At 23.7% G+C, this 19,327-nt stretch overlaps 2 protein-coding genes across 2 annotated transcripts; one reads left to right on the forward strand and one right to left on the reverse strand.

Annotated features, from left to right (window-relative positions):
- Positions 1 to 3,360: 3,360 nt before the first annotated feature.
- Positions 3,361 to 17,122, reverse strand: LOC111688757 (Golgi phosphoprotein 3 homolog sauron). Its single transcript, XM_023451267.2, has 5 exons — positions 16,534 to 17,122; positions 4,155 to 4,282; positions 3,975 to 4,093; positions 3,731 to 3,906; positions 3,361 to 3,665 (listed from the first exon to the last, which is right to left on the reverse strand). Exons 1-5 carry the CDS (start codon positions 16,750 to 16,752, stop codon positions 3,417 to 3,419), a joined length of 891 nt encoding a protein of 296 aa, XP_023307035.1. The 5' UTR covers positions 16,753 to 17,122; the 3' UTR covers positions 3,361 to 3,416.
- A 352-nt stretch (positions 17,123 to 17,474) lies between these two features.
- On the forward strand, positions 17,475 to 18,285 carry LOC111688759 (glutaredoxin-related protein 5, mitochondrial). The gene is made up of 2 exons (XM_023451269.2): positions 17,475 to 17,890; positions 17,957 to 18,285. Exons 1-2 carry the CDS (start codon positions 17,608 to 17,610, stop codon positions 18,151 to 18,153), a joined length of 480 nt encoding a protein of 159 aa, XP_023307037.2. The 5' UTR covers positions 17,475 to 17,607; the 3' UTR covers positions 18,154 to 18,285.
- The last annotated feature ends 1,042 nt before the right edge of the window (positions 18,286 to 19,327 follow it).

Consider the following 19,327-nt stretch of genomic DNA (forward strand, 5'->3'; position numbering starts at 1 on the left):
TAAATTAAAGAAAATATTTTCAAATTAAATTTTAAATGCTTTTCTATTGAAAACTTTTTAAACTTTTTGCAACAAAAACTTTTAAAACAAAACTTTTTGATACAAAAATTTTTCTATTAAAAACTTTTTTAAACAAAAAATTTTCTATTAAAAACTTTTTGAGACAAAAACTTTTCTTTTGGAAATTTTTTGCAACAAAAACTTTTCTTTTGGAAATTTTTTCCAACAAAAACTTTTCTTTTGGAAATTTTTTGCAACAAAAACTTTTCTTTTGAAATTTTTGAGACAAAAAACTTTTCTATTGAAGACTTTCTGTTACAAACACTTTTCTATTAAAAACTTTTTGAGACAAAAACTTTTCTATTGAAAAATTTTTGCAACAAAAGTTTTTCTATTGAAAACTTTTTGCAACAAAAAATTTTTTTATTGAAAATTTTTCAAGACAAAAGCTTTCTATTAAACTATTTTATAAAAAAATATGCAAAAAATATATTTGTTTAAAATCTATTTAAGTTAAAGCTTTTTTATAGAATATTTTTTGCATTAAAAACTTTTTCATTAAATCTTGCATTAAAAGCTTTTCTCTATAAGCTATTTAAATAAACAGTATTTCTATAGAAAACGTTAAACTTTATTATTTAAGTTGAAAGCTTTTCTATAGAATATTTTTTGCATTAAATGCTTTTTCATAAAACCTTGCATTAAAAGCTTTCCTCTAGAAGCTATTTAAATAAATAGTTTTTCTATAGAAAATATTAAAACTTTGTATAGAAAACAATTTGCTTTAAAAATTTTTCTTTAGAAAACTTTTTGCATTAAAAGCTTTTCTATAGAAAAATGTTTATTATAATCTTTTTGTAAGTTTTTGCCAAAAAAAGCTTTTGATAAAAAAACCTTTTTATATCAGGGGCTTTTTATGAAGAAAAGCTTTTCAAAAAAAGTCTATAAGTAAGTTTTTCTGTAGAAAAATTTCCCTTAGAAAACTTTTTACATAAAGCTTTAACATAGAAAACTTTAACTATTAATCTATTTTATATAGAAAACTTTTTGCATTAAAAGCTTTTATTTAGAACATATTATATAGAAAACTTTTGCAACAAATTATTTGCATAAAAAAACTTGTCACCACAAAAGCTTTTCCACAGAAAACTTTTTGACAAAAAAGCTTTTGTTAAAAAAAATATAAAAAGCTTTTTATAAGTAAGCTTTTTTAAGTAAGCTTTCTATAAAAAGCTTTTTATAAGTAAACTTTTATAAAAAGCTTTTTATAAGTAAGCTTTCTTTAAAAAGCTTTTATACGCTTTTTATATAAAAAAATATAAAAAGCTTTTTATATAAAAAAATATAAAAAGCTTTTTATATAAAAAAATATAAAAAGCTTTTTATATAAAAAAATATAAAAAGCTTTTTATATAAAAAATTATAAAAAGCTTTTTATATAAAAAAATAAAAAAGGCTTTTTTTATAAAAAAAAATATAAAAAGCTTTTATAAAAACTTTTTTTTAAAAAAAATGTATAAAAAGCCTTTTATAATTAAGCTTTCTATAAAAAGCTTTTTATATGTAAGGTTTCTATAAAAACTTTTTACATGTGAGCTTTCTATAAAAAGCTTTTTATGAAAACATTTTATAAGAAAAGCTTTTTATTTGAAAACTTTTTTATATGAAAGCTTTTATTTGAAAACTTTTTTATATGAAAGCTTTTTGATGCAAAAACTTTTTTATAAAAACGTTTTTTGATACATAAGCTTTTCGATACAAAAGCTTAATGAAAAAAACTTTTTGCATGCTTTTTCAATCGAAAACATTTGGATGTAGAAATATTTCTATGAACATTTCTTATAAAATCTTCTTTATAAAAAGCTTTTTATGAATAAAGCTTTTCATAAATAAGCTTTTCATGAAAAAGCTATTTATAATTAAGCTTTTCATAAAAAAGTTTTTTGATACAAAAACTGTTTATAAAAAAGTTTTTTTAATTCAAAAGCTTTTTGTTACAAAAGCTTTTTGACATAAAAATAAAACCTTTAGACTACTTTTCTATTGAAAACTTTTGCATGTTAACATACTTCAATGAAATTTTTTCTAACGAAAACTTGTTCAACGAAAGCATAAGGGCCCCTATTCTTCATTTTAATTTGAATTGAAATTTTCTCCGTTTGGCAACTTCGACTCTCCGCCACATAAACAACAACTTACAAATACGTAATTACGATCGAAATGCAAAATACACACAAAGCATTAAAACGAAATGGAATTGTTTCTTCTTTTTCTTACGATTTAGTTTTTTGTTCGAATACCTTTTTTCGATCATTGCGTAACTGAATGCGTAAATGTAATCGAAATGCAGAATAGAGGTGAAGATCTCAAAATTAGGCTTACAACTGAAAGAATTTTATTGTGTGATAAATTTATACTTTTTAAATATTTATTTCAAATTTAAATAAAAGCTTATAAACAAACTGAAAATATTTTCTTCTTGAAACAAATTGGAAAATGTTTATGTTGTCTATTTATGTTAAGAAAATATAATGTTTAAGGCAATAAAATTGAATATTGAATAATGACTATTAATTGCATGTGATAGCAGTGTTATTGCGTTAACAAGAACAAAAGAAGATCTAGTTGAAATAAATTTTAATAATAGTTGTTGTTGTTAATAAGTAGAGTTTTTTGTTTTGTTTTTTCTTAAGTTACAATATGGATTTTTTTTAATAATAGTTTTTCTTTAAATTTACTTTTTGTTAGTTACAATTAAACATTTTTTTTTTAAAAAACTGTACAATATTTTTTATTTTAATTTTTTTTTTTAATTTTTTTTTTATTTTATAAAAACAAGAAAAAAAAGTAGAAAAAATGCTAAGAATTTTTTTTAAATTTTCCAAATTTTACAAATATTGTTTTAAAATAGAAAATTTTAAAAATTAAACTTTGAAGCATTATTTTGTTTATAGATTTTTTTTTGTAATAAAATAAAGAATATTTTTATTTATTATTAATTATATAAAATTTAGAATTTTAATGGAAATTAAAAATTTATTTTTAAAAAAAATAATACATTTTTTAATTAGTTTTTAGTGATTTTTTTTGTTTTTTTTCTTTTGACAATTTTAAATTTGTATAAATGTTGCTTTTTTTGAAACAAAATTTAAAAAATTAAATAAAATTTAATTTAAAAATAAAACGCACTCTCATATATAAACAATTATTAATTTAGAGTTTTAATTAATCTGGCATATGATTTTGTGTTTTTTATTATATTTTTTTTGTTTCTTTTTCTTTATAACTTTCTGGAAAATATATTTATATATAGATTTTAATAATTCTGTTTAAATAAAAACAAACAAAAAAAAAAAGAAATGTTTTTAATAAAAATAATAATTGTTTTAAAAATTACTTAATTAAAATAATAGATTTTATTTAGTGAAAGCCATAAAAACTGCCCAAAGAATTTCATTGGCATTGGGTTTGGCCGCTTCGGCCTCAAAATCTAAATCCAATAATTCTCTCACACGTTTCATAGCCACTTCGTAGTCGTCATCATTAAGGGGAGCAAAAGCATTTTCTATAACATCACTAGCATGAGCCAAAAATATCAGTGCCAACATACGTTTATCCATGCGTTGTGGATCATTGACCCATTTGGACAAAACGGAATCTTGTATCTGGAATATAAATGTTTCTTTTTTAGTACACTGCACTTTTTTTCTCAATTTAAATCCAAATTTACCTTTCTAACTAAACGACATTTAACCACATTATCATTTAAAGGATGTGTTGTCATATCGAACAATAAGAAATTTTGTTTTTCTGTTGTTAAGACACCCTTTTCAACCAGATTCTTAGCCAAACGTTCTCGTACATTTTTCAATTGATAGCGTAATTTTAAAGGATTCCAAGTTTCACCTTAATTTGTTTAGTTTTTTTATTTCATTAATAAATCGTTTAACATTCGTCCAATATCTTCTACTTACCACTTAAATATTCAATCCAACTTTGAACTGTTTCTGGTGGTTTTGTTTCTTTAATGTGCTTAAGAGCTTCGTCTAATAGAACATCTCCAGTTGGTTGATCTGATTTTAATATAACTTTTCTGTAATTGAATGCGTGAATAGTTTTATGATTATATAAAGGAATTTTTTCAACAAATTCACCTTGAACACAATCCACGTCTACGCATACCAGATTTTTCCATCATAATACGTCCACGTATGCCAAGTTCAATGAGTATACAGCCACGTAGGCCGCTTGATATGCAGTCATTCCAAAAAGATGTGTATCCCTGCAAGATAAATACATTTATTATTTATTTTTTAACTAACAACAAAAAAAAGGCTTTTGAGCCAAAAAGTTTTTCTATAAAAAATAATTAATGAAAATGCATTTAATGCAAATAGTTTTTTAAAGAAAATATTTTAATGCAAAAAGTGTTTTATACTTAAGCTTTTAAAGGAAAACGTTTTTTACTTAAAAGCTTTTAATGCAAAAAGTTTTTTTTAGAAGAGCTTTTAAGGCAAAAGTTTTTGTTATAGAAAAGTTATTAATACAAAAAAAATCTAAAGCAAATCAATGCTAAAAGCTTTTAATACAGAGATTATATATAGAAGAGCTTTTCCAAAGAAAAGCTTTTAATGCTAAAATTTTCCAAAGAAAAGCTTTTAATGCCAAAAGTTTTTATAGAAAAGCTTTTAATGCAAAAAGTTTTCTAAAGAAAAGCTTTTAATGCAAAAATTTTTCTAAAGAAAAGCTTTTAAATAAAAAAGTTTTCTAAAGAAAAGCTTTTAATGCAAACAGTTTTCTAAAATAAAGCTTTTAATGTAAAAAGTTTTCTAAAATAAAGCTTTCAATTCAAAGAGACTTACAAAGAAAAGCTTGTAATGCAAAATGATTTCCAAAAAAAAGCCTTTAATGCAAAAAGTTTTCCAAAGAAAAACGTTTAAGGCAAAAATTTTCCAAAGAAAAAAACCTTCTAAAGAAAAGCTTTTAATTCAAAAAGTTTTCCAGTTTAAATCCAAAAGTTTTTAATACAAACATTATCTATAGAAGAAAAGCATTTAATGCAAATAGTTTTCCAAATAAAATATTTTTACGAAGTAAACGTTCTATAGAAAATATTTTAATGCAACAAGTTTTCTATAACAAAGCTTTTAATACAAAATGTTCTCTATAGAAAAGCTCCTGATGCAAAAAGTTTTCTGTAGAAATGATTTTAAAACAAAAGTATTTTTTTAATTAAAAAAGCTTTCAAGCTAAAAAGATTTCTATAGAAAAGTTTAATCTAAAAAGCTTTAAATCTGTAGAAAATTTTTAATGCATAAAGATTTCGATAGAAAAACTTTTAATGAAAAAAACTTTCCGTAATTAAACGTTTTAAATACAAAAAGTTTTCCACAGAAAAAAGTTTTATACAAAAATTCTTCGATAGAAAAGCTTTTAATAAAAAAGAAAGCGTTCTATAAGAAAACTTTAAAACGATTTAAATGCAAAAAGTTCTCTACAGAAAAAAAGCTCTTTTTGCAAAAGGTTTTCGATTGATAAGCATTTTTTTTAAAGAAAATCTGTAGAAAATTTCTAATGTAAAAAGATTTTGATATAAAGAGCATTAAATAGTAAAACTTAAAAACAAAAAGAAAATAAAAAAACAAAAGCTTTTAATGCAAAGATTATTTATATAAAAGCTTTTAAGCTAGTTTGCTATAAAAAAACAACTTTTGTTGGAAAACTATTTCAATACAAAAGCTTTCGTTGCAAAAAGTTTTAGAAATAAAAGTTTTTTAAAACAAAAAGTTTTCGAAGTAAAAAAAATCAAAATAAAATGTTTGATACAAATTGTTTCTGATCTCCAAAGCTTTAAAAAACTTTCAATACACATTTTATTTAAAGAAAAGTATTTGATTAAAAAAGTTAACAATAGAAAAGATTTTTATTTAAAAAAGATTTTAATAGAATAATTTTTGAAAGTTTTGAAAAGAAAAGTTTTTAATAAAAATAGTGTTGCAGTTGCAGTTTTTAGTCAGATACAGTCAGATGTAATCAAAAAAACAACAAAATATATTGAAATTTTAGTACGGGAACGACTTATTGTAAAAACTTGCAATACAAACGACTGCGGGAACAGACATATAAAATTATTGCTTCATTTTTAATAAAGAAGCTTTTGAAATAAAAAGAGCTTAAAGAAAAGTTTGGATTACAAAAGTTTTCCATGGAAATTTTTTTTATTCAAACAGTAAAATAGTTTACCCCCATTTTCACAATGTCTAGTTATATTTTAACTGGAAAATAACTACCGGTTAAACGATAACTGAAGGTGTTAAAAATGAGGGTTAAATTAAAAAATATAAATAGATTAAAAATTGTTAATAAAAAACTTAAGAATGATGTCAGAGTTAATGTTTGAAATATTTTCTCTGTTAACACAAGTGTTTCTTGTTCTAATGTTTGTGTTGATATCAACATATGAAATAAATTCTTTGAGTTAAAATATACGCAAGAAAAAAAAGCACATCTTTCTTTAATTATGTTTTTGACTTTTTTTGTTTAAACTGTCTTTCAAGCATATTTGATCTATATACATACAAATGAACATGTGTATGTATGTAAACACAAATGACAAGTGTTTTTTTACAAGCACGCTTAGTGCTAAGAGGAAATCTTTTTGTGCTAAACTAAACTAAACTAAATAAATTTCTATTCAAATTAGCAACCAAGCTTGACTTCCATAACTAAAGCACATTTATGTGCAAGAATTTTTTAGCTTTTTTGTTAAATTTTATTACTTTTTCAGTAAGAAACTAGAAATATTTATTTTATATTAAACTAATTTTTACAAAGCGTTTTACTATTAAAACTCAATTACTAAATTAAAAACTGATAACGAAAAAATGTTTAAAAGTTGCACGTACTTGTACATATTTATTTTTATTAAAAGAAACACTTAAGATAAAGATTGGTAATATAAAAGAACAAATGTGTCAATAGTAAGAAAAGTAAAAAAAAAAATCAAATGTAAAACTTGAAGGTTAATAAATAGTAATGAAAAATTATGAAAAAAATCTACAATGTTTTGAGTTATTATTAACAAATTGAAATGAAATGCAGCAAATGATAACAAGAATTGAAATTTAATTAAAAAAGTTAAAGATAAAAAAAATGAAGGGATTTAAACCGTGCGAGTTTTAAAAAAAATAGTTGTTCCTATAGAAAGGGTTTCATTAGAAAAGAACAGTATCCAATAGAAATGTTTTCGATAGAAAAGTTTTCGATAGAAAAGTTTTCAATAGAAAAGTTTTCAATAGAAAAGTTTTCGATAGAAAAGTTTTCAATAGAAAAGTTTTCGATAGAAAAGTTTTCAATAGAAAAGTTTTCGATAGAAAAGTTTTCAATAGAAAAGTTTTCGATAGAAAAGTTTTCAATAGAAAAGTTTTCGATAGAAAAGTTTTCAATAGAAAAGTTTTCGATAGAAAAGTTTTCAATAGAAAAGTTTTCGATAGAAAAGTTTTCGATAGAAAAGTTTTCGATAGAAAAGTTTTCGATAGAAAAGTTTTCGATAGAAAAGTTTTCGATAGAAAAGTTTTCGATAGAAAAGTTTTCGATAGAAAAGTTTTCAATAGAAAAGTTTTCGATAGAAAAGTTTTCAATAGAAAAGTTTTCGATAGAAAAGTTTTCGATAGAAAAGTTTTCGATAGAAAAGTTTTCGATAGAAAAGTTTTCGATAGAAAAGTTTTCGATAGAAAAGTTTTCGATAGAAAAGTTTTCGATAGAAAAGTTTTCGATAGAAAAGTTTTCGATAGAAAAGTTTTCGATAGAAAAGTTTTCGATAGAAAAGTTTTCGATAGAAAAGTTTTCGATAGAAAAGTTTTCAATAGAAAAGTTTTCAATAGAAAAGTTTTCAATAGAAAAGTTTTCGATAGAAAAGTTTTCAATAGAAAAGTTTTCGATAGAAAAGTTTTCAATAGAAAAGTTTTCGATAGAAAAGTTTTCAATAGAAAAGTTTTCGATAGAAAAGTTTTCAATAGAAAAGTTTTCGATAGAAAAGTTTTCAATAGAAAAGTTTTCGATAGAAAAGTTTTCAATAGAAAAGTTTTCGATAGAAAAGTTTTCAATAGAAAAGTTTTCGATAGAAAAGTTTTCAATAGAAAAGTTTTCGATAGAAAAGTTTTCAATAGAAAAGTTTTCGATAGAAAAGTTTTCAATAGAAAAGTTTTCGATAGAAAAGTTTTCAATAGAAAAGTTTTCGATAGAAAAGTTTTCAATAGAAAAGTTTTCGATAGAAAAGTTTTCAATAGAAAAGTTTTCGATAGAAAAGTTTTTTATTGAAAACTTTTTCGATAGAAAAGTTTTCAGTAGAAAAGTTTTCGATAGAAAAGTTTTCAGTAGAAAAGTTTTCGATAGAAAAGTTTTCAGTAGAAAAGTTTTCGATAGAAAAGTTTTCAATAGAAAAGTTTTCGATAGAAAAGTTTTCAATAGAAAAGTTTTCGATAGAAAAGTTTTCAATAGAAAAGTTTTCGATAGAAAAGTTTTCAATAGAAAAGTTTTCGATAGAAAAGTTTTCAATAGAAAAGTTTTCAATAGAAAAGTTTTCGATAGAAAAGTTTTCAATAGAAAAGTTTTCGATAGAAAAGTTTTCAATAGAAAAGTTTTCGATAGAAAAGTTTTCAATAGAAAAGTTTTCGATAGAAAAGTTTTCAATAGAAAAGTTTTCGATAGAAAAGTTTTCAATAGAAAAGTTTTCGATAGAAAAGTTTTCAATAGAAAAGTTTTCGATAGAAAAGTTTTCAATAGAAAAGTTTTCAATAGAAAAGTTTTCGATAGAAAAGTTTTCAATAGAAAAGTTTTCGATAGAAAAGTTTTCAATAGAAAAGTTTTCGATAGAAAAGTTTTCAATAGAAAAGTTTTCAATAGAAAAGTTTTCGATAGAAAAGTTTTCAATAGAAAAGTTTTCGATAGAAAAGTTTTCAATAGAAAAGTTTTCGATAGAAAAGTTTTCAATAGAAAAGTTTTCGATAGAAAAGTTTTCAATAGAAAAGTTTTCGATAGAAAAGTTTTCAATAGAAAAGTTTTCGATAGAAAAGTTTTCAATAGAAAAGTTTTCGATAGAAAAGTTTTCAATAGAAAAGTTTTCGATAGAAAAGTTTTCAATAGAAAAGTTTTCGATAGAAAAGTTTTCAATAGAAAAGTTTTCGATAGAAAAGTTTTCAATAGAAAAGTTTTCAATAGAAAAGTTTTCGATAGAAAAGTTTTCAATAGAAAAGTTTTCGATAGAAAAGTTTTCAATAGAAAAGTTTTCGATAGAAAAGTTTTCAATAGAAAAGTTTTCGATAGAAAAGTTTTCAATAGAAAAGTTTTCGATAGAAAAGTTTTCAATAGAAAAGTTTTCGATAGAAAAGTTTTCAATAGAAAAGTTTTCGATAGAAAAGTTTTCAATAGAAAAGTTTTCAATAGAAAAGTTTTCAATAGAAAAGTTTTCAATAGAAAAGTTTTCGATAGAAAAGTTTTCAATAGAAAAGTTTTCGATAGAAAAGTTTTCAATAGAAAAGTTTTCGATAGAAAAGTTTTCAATAGAAAAGTTTTCGATAGAAAAGTTTTCAATAGAAAAGTTTTCGATAGAAAAGTTTTCAATAGAAAAGTTTTCGATAGAAAAGTTTTCAATAGAAAAGTTTTCGATAGAAAAGTTTTCGATAGAAAAGTTTTCAATAGAAAAGTTTTCGATTGAAAAGTTTTCAATAGAAAAGTTTTCGATAGAAAAGTTTTCAATAGAAAAGTTTTCGATAGAAAAGTTTTCAATAGAAAAGTTTTCGATAGAAAAGTTTTCAATAGAAAAGTTTTCGATAGAAAAGTTTTCAATAGAAAAGTTTTCGATAGAAAAGTTTTCAATAGAAAAGTTTTCGATAGAAAAGTTTTCAATAGAAAAGTTTTCGATAGAAAAGTTTTCAATAGAAAAGTTTTCGATAGAAAAGTTTTCAATAGAAAAGTTTTCGATAGAAAAGTTTTCAATAGAAAAGTTTTCAATAGAAAAGTTTTCGATAGAAAAGTTTTCAATAGAAAAGTTTTCGATAGAAAAGTTTTCGATAGAAAAGTTTTCAATAGAAAAGTTTTCGATAGAAAAGTTTTCAATAGAAAAGTTTTCGATAGAAAAGTTTTCAATAGAAAAGTTTTCGATAGAAAAGTTTTCAATAGAAAAGTTTTCGATAGAAAAGTTTTCAATAGAAAAGTTTTCGATAGAAAAGTTTTCAATAGAAAAGTTTTCGATAGAAAAGTTTTCAATAGAAAAGTTTTCGATAGAAAAGTTTTCGATAGAAAAGTTTTCGATAGAAAAGTTTTCGATAGAAAAGTTTTCGATAGAAAAGTTTTCGATAGAAAAGTTTTCGATAGAAAAGTTTTCAATAGAAAAGTTTTCGATAGAAAAGTTTTCGATAGAAAAGTTTTCGATAGAAAAGTTTTCGATAGAAAAGTTTTCGATAGAAAAGTTTTCGATAGAAAAGTTTTCGATAGAAAAGTTTTCGATAGAAAAGTTTTCGATAGAAAAGTTTTCGATAGAAAAGTTTTCGATAGAAAAGTTTTCGATAGAAAAGTTTTCGATAGAAAAGTTTTCGATAGAAAAGTTTTCGATAGAAAAGTTTTCGATAGAAAAGTTTTCGATAGAAAAGTTTTCAATAGAAAAGTTTTCAATAGAAAAGTTTTCAATAGAAAAGTTTTCGATAGAAAAGTTTTCAATAGAAAAGTTTTCGATAGAAAAGTTTTCAATAGAAAAGTTTTCGATAGAAAAGTTTTCAATAGAAAAGTTTTCGATAGAAAAGTTTTCAATAGAAAAGTTTTCGATAGAAAAGTTTTCAATAGAAAAGTTTTCGATAGAAAAGTTTTCGATAGAAAAGTTTTCGATAGAAAAGTTTTCGATAGAAAAGTTTTCGATAGAAAAGTTTTCGATAGAAAAGTTTTCGATAGAAAAGTTTTCGATAGAAAAGTTTTCGATAGAAAAGTTTTCGATAGAAAAGTTTTCGATAGAAAAGTTTTCGATAGAAAAGTTTTCGATAGAAAAGTTTTCGATAGAAAAGTTTTCGATAGAAAAGTTTTCGATAGAAAAGTTTTCGATAGAAAAGTTTTCGATAGAAAAGTTTTCGATAGAAAAGTTTTCGATAGAAAAGTTTTCGATAGAAAAGTTTTCGATAGAAAAGTTTTCGATAGAAAAGTTTTCGATAGAAAAGTTTTCGATAGAAAAGTTTTCGATAGAAAAGTTTTCGATAGAAAAGTTTTCGATAGAAAAGTTTTCGATAGAAAAGTTTTCGATAGAAAAGTTTTCGATAGAAAAGTTTTCGATAGAAAAGTTTTCGATAGAAAAGTTTTCGATAGAAAAGTTTTCGATAGAAAAGTTTTCGATAGAAAAGTTTTCGATAGAAAAGTTTTCGATAGAAAAGTTTTCGATAGAAAAGTTTTCGATAGAAAAGTTTTCGATAGAAAAGTTTTCGATAGAAAAGTTTTCGATAGAAAAGTTTTCGATAGAAAAGTTTTCGATAGAAAAGTTTTCGATAGAAAAGTTTTCGATAGAAAAGTTTTCGATAGAAAAGTTTTCGATAGAAAAGTTTTCGATAGAAAAGTTTTCGATAGAAAAGTTTTCGATAGAAAAGTTTTCGATAGAAAAGTTTTCGATAGAAAAGTTTTCGATAGAAAAGTTTTCAATAGAAAAGTTTTCGATAGAAAAGTTTTCAATAGAAAAGTTTTCGATAGAAAAGTTTTCAATAGAAAAGTTTTCGATAGAAAAGTTTTCAATAGAAAAGTTTTCGATAGAAAAGTTTTCAATAGAAAAGTTTTCGATAGAAAAGTTTTCAATAGAAAAGTTTTCGATAGAAAAGTTTTCAATAGAAAAGTTTTCGATAGAAAAGTTTTCAATAGAAAAGTTTTCGATAGAAAAGTTTTCAATAGAAAAGTTTTCGATAGAAAAGTTTTCAATAGAAAAGTTTTCGATAGAAAAGTTTTCAATAGAAAAGTTTTCGATAGAAAAGTTTTCAATAGAAAAGTTTTCGATAGAAAAGTTTTCAATAGAAAAGTTTTCGATAGAAAAGTTTTTAATAGAAAAGTTTTCGATAGAAAAGTTTTCAATAGAAAAGTTTTCGATAGAAAAGTTTTCAATAGAAAAAGTTTTCGATAGAAAAGTAGAAAAGTTTTCAATAGAAAAGTTTTCGATAGAAAAGTTTTCAATAGAAAAGTTTTCGATAGAAAAGTTTTCAATAGAAAAGTTTTCGATAGAAAAGTTTTCAATAGAAAAGTTTTCGATAGAAAAGTTTTCGATAGAAAAGTTTTCAATAGAAAAGTTTTCAATAGAAATGTTTTCAATAGAAAAGTTTTCAATAGAAATGTTTTCAATAGAAAAGTTTTCAATAGAAATGTTTTCAATAGAAAAGTTTTCGATGGAAAGTTTTGATAAAAAATGTTTTTAATGGAAAAGTTTTTGATAGAAAAATTTTAACGAAAAAAAGCTTTCAATAGAAAAGTTTTCAATAGAAAAGTTTTCGATAGAAAAGATTTCAATAGAAAAGTTTTCGATAGAAAAGTTTTCGATAAAAAAAAATATTTTCAATCGATAGAAAAGTTTTCAATAGAAATGTTTTCATTATAAATGTTTTCAATAGAAAAGTTTTCGATGGAAAGTTTTGATAAAAAATGTTTTTAATGTTAAAAGTTTTTAATAGAAAAATTTTCGATAGAAAATATTTTAATCGACAACTTTTTATGCAAAAAATGCATTTATGAAAAAAGCTTTATATAAAAAATCATGAAAAAATCATAAAAAACTTTAAAAAAAAGGTTAAAAAATCTTAAAAAGAATTTCTGTAGAAAAGCTTTTAATGAAAATCTAAATATATAAAAGCCTTTCCTAATAAAACGATTTTAAGGAAAACAATTTTCTTTAATGAAAAAAGCTTTCTATTAAAAAAAGTTTTTGAAAGCTTTTCTTTTTTAAAACTGTTTTAAGGAAAAAAGCTTTCATTGGAGAAACTTTTAATGAGAAAAGCTTTCTATAGAAAAACTTTTAATGAAAAAAGCTTTGTAAAGAAAAGCTTTTTATGAAAAAGCTGTATATAAAAAGCTTTTAATAAAACAAGTTTTCTATTAAAAAAAGTATAAAAAATATGTCTATAGACAAACTTTTAATGGAAAGCTTATTATATAGAAGCTTTTTCTATAAAAAAGGTTTTTTGTAAAAAAACTTTCTAAAAAAATTTTTGAAAAAAAATAGAAAAAATTAAAAACAGATTTTAACTTAAAAAAGCTTTCTAAATTAAAACATTTTTATAGAAAAGCCTTTAATGAAAAGCTTACTATATAATAGCAAAAAGCCAACAAACTTACTTAAAAAAAGCTTTAAATCAAAAAATATTAATAAAATAGAAAAAGATTTCAATAAAAAAGTTGTTAATGGAAAAAAAATTCTATAAAAAAGCACTTATGTTAAAATAATAAATAAAAATCAATTTTAATGCAAAAAGTTTTTGATTGATAAGCTTTTGATGTAATTAAGAAGCTTTTGTGAAGTTTCAATAGAAAAGCTAGCAATTTATACAAAAAGTTCTCGACGTAAAAATATTTTGTAAAGATTTGTTCTGAAATAGCTTTAGTAAGAAAATTAACAAAAGTTTTCTATTAAAAATTTAAAAAAAGTTTCTGATAGAAAGTTAAAAAAAATTTAAATAAAAAGTTTTCAATTAAAAGATTTTGATTGAAAATTATACCAATTTAAAAAAAAGCTTCAAATAGAAAAGTTTTTGATTCAAAAAAGCTTTGAATTGGAAAGTTTTTGATTCAAAAAAGCTTTCAATAGAAAAGATTTCGAAAAGACTTCCATAGAATAGTTCCCAAAAACTTGTTGGTAACTTTTTAGAGTTTATCCCACATCGTTTGAAAAAAACTTGAAACTTTCAGCTTCTTTTTAAACGATTAATATATTATTTTTAATTTACACACCAAAAATAAATCCCTTTTTTAATTTTTCTTTTATGTCATTTGATTATTATGATTCTATGATGATTAATAAACCGGAAAGTGGTATAAAACGAACAAAAATATCTACATATTATATGTTATTGTGTGCTTTGTTTGAACTAAACTGTTGGATTACTAAAGTAGTAATATAATGATTGTGTGACACTTTTGCCCAAATTGAAAAATAACAACAAAAAACTGAAAATATACTATATAAATAGTATTGTTATCAATTTCATATTTTAGTCAATTGTAGTTTTATTTATGTATTTATAAACGTTTTTTTTTTTTGTTTTTCGATAAAAAAAAATTGTGTATTTTACAAAACCCACCATCATCATTATAGGGCTATTGAATGGAAAAAAGTAAAACAAAAATGTTGTGGTTAAGTTTTAAATAGTTTTTAGGATTCTTTTTTGAATTTCCGGAGTTTTTTCTTTTTTGTACAAAAATGTGTTTAATTTCATGATAAAGTTTGTTGATTTAAGCTTGACAAAAGTTTGTTAACATTGTACAGCAAAAAGCAAAAAGAAAAGCTTTTGATTTAAAAATAAAATTTTTGATAAGAAAATTCTTTTGAATAAGAATAAATTTCTATAGCAAAGTATTTGATCGGGCAAAGTTAGATCCAAAAAGTTTTTTGATTCAAAAAAAATTTTATTCAAATTGTTTTTGATAAAAAGTTTAGGAATCTTTAAAACGAAATGGTTAATGTAGAGACATTTTTGATTTAAGAAAAAGTTTTAAATAGAATCAAAAGTTTTTGTTGAAAAAAGTTTTTAAAAGAAATTGTTTTAAATCCATCATTCAAAACGTTTTCACTAGGAAAATTTTTCATGCCAGACGAATAGGTTTTAGTCCCAAAAGTATTCAATGAAATGATATTTGATCGCACAAAGTTAGATCCAAAAAGTTTTTATAATTTTTTTGATCCGAAAGAAATTTTATCCAAAATGTTTTTGACAAAAAAGTTTAGGAATCTATAAAACGAAATGGTTCCTGTAAAGACATTTTCGATTCAAGAAAAAGTTTTGAATAGAAAAGTTTTTAAAAGAAACGTTTTAAATCCATCATTTTCGCTAGGAAAGTTTTTGATACCAGTTTTTAGTTTTTAGTCCCAAAATTTTGATCGCGCGAAGTTAGATCCAAATAGTTTTTATAAGATTTTTGATGCAAAAGAAATTTAATTCAAAATGTTTTGACAAAAAGTTTAGGAATCTATAAAACGAAATGGTTCCTGTAGAGACATTTTCGATTCAAGGAAAAGTTTTGAATAGAAAAGTTTTTTAAAGAAAAGTTTAAAATCCATTATTCAAATCCATTAGGAAAGTTTTTGATACCAGTTTTTAGTCCCAAAAGTTTGATCGCGCGAAGTTAGATCCAATAGTTTTTATCAGATTTTTGATCCAAAAGAAATTTTCTTCAAAATTTTCGGTTCAAGAAAAAGTTTCGAAAAGAAAAGTTTTGAATAGAAAAGTTTTTAAAAGAAACATTTTAAATCCATCATTCAAAACGTTTTCGCTAGGAAAATTTTTGATACCAGACGAAAAGGTTTGGTCCTAAAAGTATTCAATGGAATGTTTAGATAGATCCAAAAAGTTTTATTAGTTTTTGGATCCGAGAAAAATTTAATTCAAATTGTTTTTGATAAAAAATTTTGGAATCTTTAAAACGAAATACTTTTTATAGAAACTTTTTTGATCCAAGAAAAAGTTTTGAATTAAATCCTTCATTCAAAACGTTTTCGCTAAGAAAGTTTTAAGACGAAAAGTCTTTAGTCCTAAAAGTATTCTTTTCAAACATTTTTTTTCCAGCCCAAAAGTTTTGCAACTCTATGATCATTGAAACTTTCCCTCCACCACCTGTTTCAAAAACCAAACAACGACGGGCAGGCACATTTAACTTATCTCCAATTAAGTCAAGGTTTTCTCATTGCATTTAATTAGAATGCTAAAAACGTAATTATATTTATCTTATTATTATGTATTAATAATTAAACAAAAGTTAAATAAAGAAAGCAAATAAAACCTTAAGATTGACAATGAAGGCCTTTGGTGGATGTGAATGACTGAGGGAGTGAGTAAGTTTAAGTAGCAAGCAGAGCTGCTGACACAAATGAGATTGATAAGAGAATTTTTTTATGAAAATCCAACAAAAATAAATGGATAAATACAATAACAAATATACAACAACGTCATCAAAACAAGACTTTTTGTTTTGTTGTTGTTGGTTGACTACTAGTACAAATGATAATGTAAGAAAAAAAATTCAATTAAAATGCTAAAATGAAAGAAACAAGAAAAATAAATAAAACTACAAAAACGACAACAGCAAAAAATACAACAGTAGGTATGTAAAAAGAATTGAACAACAAACAAAAACAATCAAATAAAAGATGATGTGGAAGATGACAATAATAATGATGATGATGTTGAAAATGGATAATTTTAACTAAATTGTTGTTCTAAACATTAATTTTAAAAACAAAACAAGATTTTTTTTTAATAAATTTAAAGAAATTTGCATAAAGTTTTCTAAGAAGAAGAAGAAACTAACCTCTTTATCTTTTAAACCCAATAGTAAGACCTCTTCCATTAATGTTAAACGTGTCTCTTTGGAATCGCCATCATCTATGTTATCCTCTTGATCATTATTATCCAACATATCGGGATTATCCTCGGGTGTATTAGCATTACCGGATGCACTGCCACCACCTTCGGCACCATTTTCTCTAGGACGTACGGCACGTCTTACTAAGCCATCAGTACGATTCATTGTTTAGAAATTAATTTTCTTATTGCTCTTCGTATTAGATTTTGTTTTTACACAAATGGGTGTTTTATGATAAAATTTTACTTTTTTTTACTATTACAATTATTATTTTTTTATTTTTTTTCTTTTGCTGGTATTGGTTTTCAATGATGGTGTTGCAATTTTTTCTTAATATTTTTTTTTTTTGTTTTTTTTAACTTGCTTTCGTCGTTAATATTTATAGATTAACAAGCACACACAAATTTACAGAAATTTCTTTAAAACACACAAACAATATTTTCTTAATTTTTTATAACATTTGCTTTAATTTTTTTTTTTAAATAAAACACATATTTTTAGAAATATTTTGCAGTAATATCCACAAATTTTTTCTTTAATTTTTTTGGTAATTATTCGTGTTTTTCTTTCAATGATTTTTTGACATTCCACGACGAAGAAAAAAGTGTCATTAACAGTGTTGTACTAAAACGTAGTAATAATACATGCAGTGCTCAAAAAGGCAAGTAAAAACTTAAAATTTTAAAAGAAATAACAAAGCAACAAATTATTAAACAAAGTTTTTTCTATTTTCTTATAATTTTAAATAATTAAAATAGTTTATTTTTACTTTTAATTTGGTTTAAAAAATACTTCTTTAGAATGTAATACTTTTTCTTTACAACTCTGTTTTGTTATTATTTGTCTTCTTCTATTTGAACTATTTCTTTGTTTTTATTTTTTTTGCTGTCAAAAATATCACACGACAAACGAGAGCGAGAGAGAATAAGTAGTGTGAGAAAAGTTACGTGTTGAAATTCCAATTGTTGTGAACAAAAAATTTTAAATTTTTAGAAGAATTAAAATAAAAACCAAACAAATATGGCCAGCTTAATCAGACAACTATTGAAACCAAATATTTACCGCTCCGCCAACGTATGGACACAGTCTAACAGACTTTTCTCAGCCGAAGGCGGTGCACCACAAACATACAGCAAAGAAATTCTAAGGCAACTAGTAAACACCAATAAAGTTGTGGTCTTTATGAAGGGAAATCCTGAAGCTCCACGTTGTGGTTTCAGTAATGCTGTAGTCCAAATCTTGCGTATGCATGGTGTGCAATATGATGCCCATGATGTTTTGGCCAGTGATGAATTAAGACAAAGTATGTATTACAAAAAATGTCAAAAGGAAAATGTGGTTTAATCTTTGCTCTTTCGTTCCTTTATAGACATTAAAGATTTCACCGAATGGCCAACCATTCCCCAGGTTTTTATTAATGGTGAATTTGTCGGAGGTTGTGATATTCTATTGCAAATGCATCAAAGCGGTGATTTAATTGAAGAACTTAAAAAGGTCGGCATTGAATCTTTGTTACTAAAGGAAGCCGAAGCTAATGAGGGCAAAGATAATACAAAGAAGGATTAAAATGGACTGTTTTCTATAGCGAAATATAATGTTATTCTACATTTTATTTTACAAACTTGTTATTCATTTTTAGTTTATAATTAAAAGAAAAAAAAATATATTAAAAATATATATTCAAAATTTGTAAGGTTATGTAAACATTGTAGCAGAGGCAATGTACGACATATATACTTAGTGTACAGTGTGGTACAAAAGTGATCATATTCGTGATATTTATAAATGTGACAAATTATTTGTTTGTATCCGATATTTTCCTTCAATTTATTCTGTGTATTAGCCAACAGTAGACGCAAATTGCACTACTAGCTTTGGTACTTGTTTTCTGTGTTGCTTTAGCAATGGTATTTTAAGTTAACTGCTTACAAAAAGTGGACTTAGATAGAAAAGTAACTAGGTTATACGTAGTCTAAAAAGTACAGATCTAACAAAATGTAATTTTTCATAAAAGTCTTTTAGTTTTGTTATAAAATAGTAAAAAACGGGTTTATTTATATAATTTTCTTGTTTACGCCATAATTCATGAACATTTTTGTCCATTACTGTAGTTTTCTTCGAAATTCTTTTGTTTTGATTTTGCTTTTACTTTTTCAATTTTTTCTTGTCAGAAATCTTCACAGTTGTAAAATGTAGTATAAAAATACTACATTTAACTACCCTATAAGAAATGAATGACCGAAACTAACACATACAAAATGATTTTACTAACACAGATGCAACATTTTTTTTATAGAATTGTCGAAAAAAAATTTAATGGATGATTCCATCAACAATGACAGTCAAATGACCGGTAAAATGACCGTTTCTGGACCCAATGTGTGGTATAGGGTTGAATTTGCATATGAAAGAATGAAACAACTATATTTTGATTAAAATGTATTAAAATTTATATTTTGATCAACAATAACAGCCAAATGACCGATCAAATGACTGTCACTGTGTTACAGAGTTGTATTTTTCGTCGTTACAAATTAATTGTTTCTGCGAAAGCCAAAGATCAAGAAGAGAAAAAATAAAAAAAATTACAAAGTCTTTAAATTATTAAAAATAAAGAGAATTATTATAAACAAAATTTTAAAAAAGTTCAGGAAGTGGATCAGAAGATAAACAATTCGGAGTTTAATCAATCAATGGTAACATAAATATGTACTTATGATTTTTATATTTCGATATTTAT

This window comes from Lucilia cuprina, chromosome 2 (genome assembly GCF_022045245.1).
Source record: "Lucilia cuprina isolate Lc7/37 chromosome 2, ASM2204524v1, whole genome shotgun sequence".
Taxonomy (NCBI): Eukaryota; Metazoa; Arthropoda; class Insecta; order Diptera; family Calliphoridae; genus Lucilia; species Lucilia cuprina.

What these genes read in the sequence shown, in the direction of transcription:
- LOC111688759 (XM_023451269.2), top strand. Translation starts at nt 17,608, where the DNA reads ATGGCCAGCTTAATCAGACAACTATTGAAACCAAATATTTACCGCTCC. An exon ending in CAGTGATGAATTAAGACAAA is followed by an intron (nt 17,891 to 17,956) that starts GTATGTATTACA and finishes GTTCCTTTATAG; the next exon opens with ACATTAAAGATTTCACCGAA.
- LOC111688757 (XM_023451267.2), bottom strand. Translation starts at nt 16,752, where the DNA reads ATGAATCGTACTGATGGCTTAGTAAGACGTGCCGTACGTCCTAGAGAA. An exon ending in AGACGTGGATTGTGTTCAAG is followed by an intron (nt 4,094 to 4,154) that starts GTGAATTTGTTG and finishes ATTCAATTACAG; the next exon opens with AAAAGTTATATTAAAATCAG. An exon ending in AATGTCGTTTAGTTAGAAAG is followed by an intron (nt 3,666 to 3,730) that starts GTAAATTTGGAT and finishes TTTATATTCCAG; the next exon opens with ATACAAGATTCCGTTTTGTC.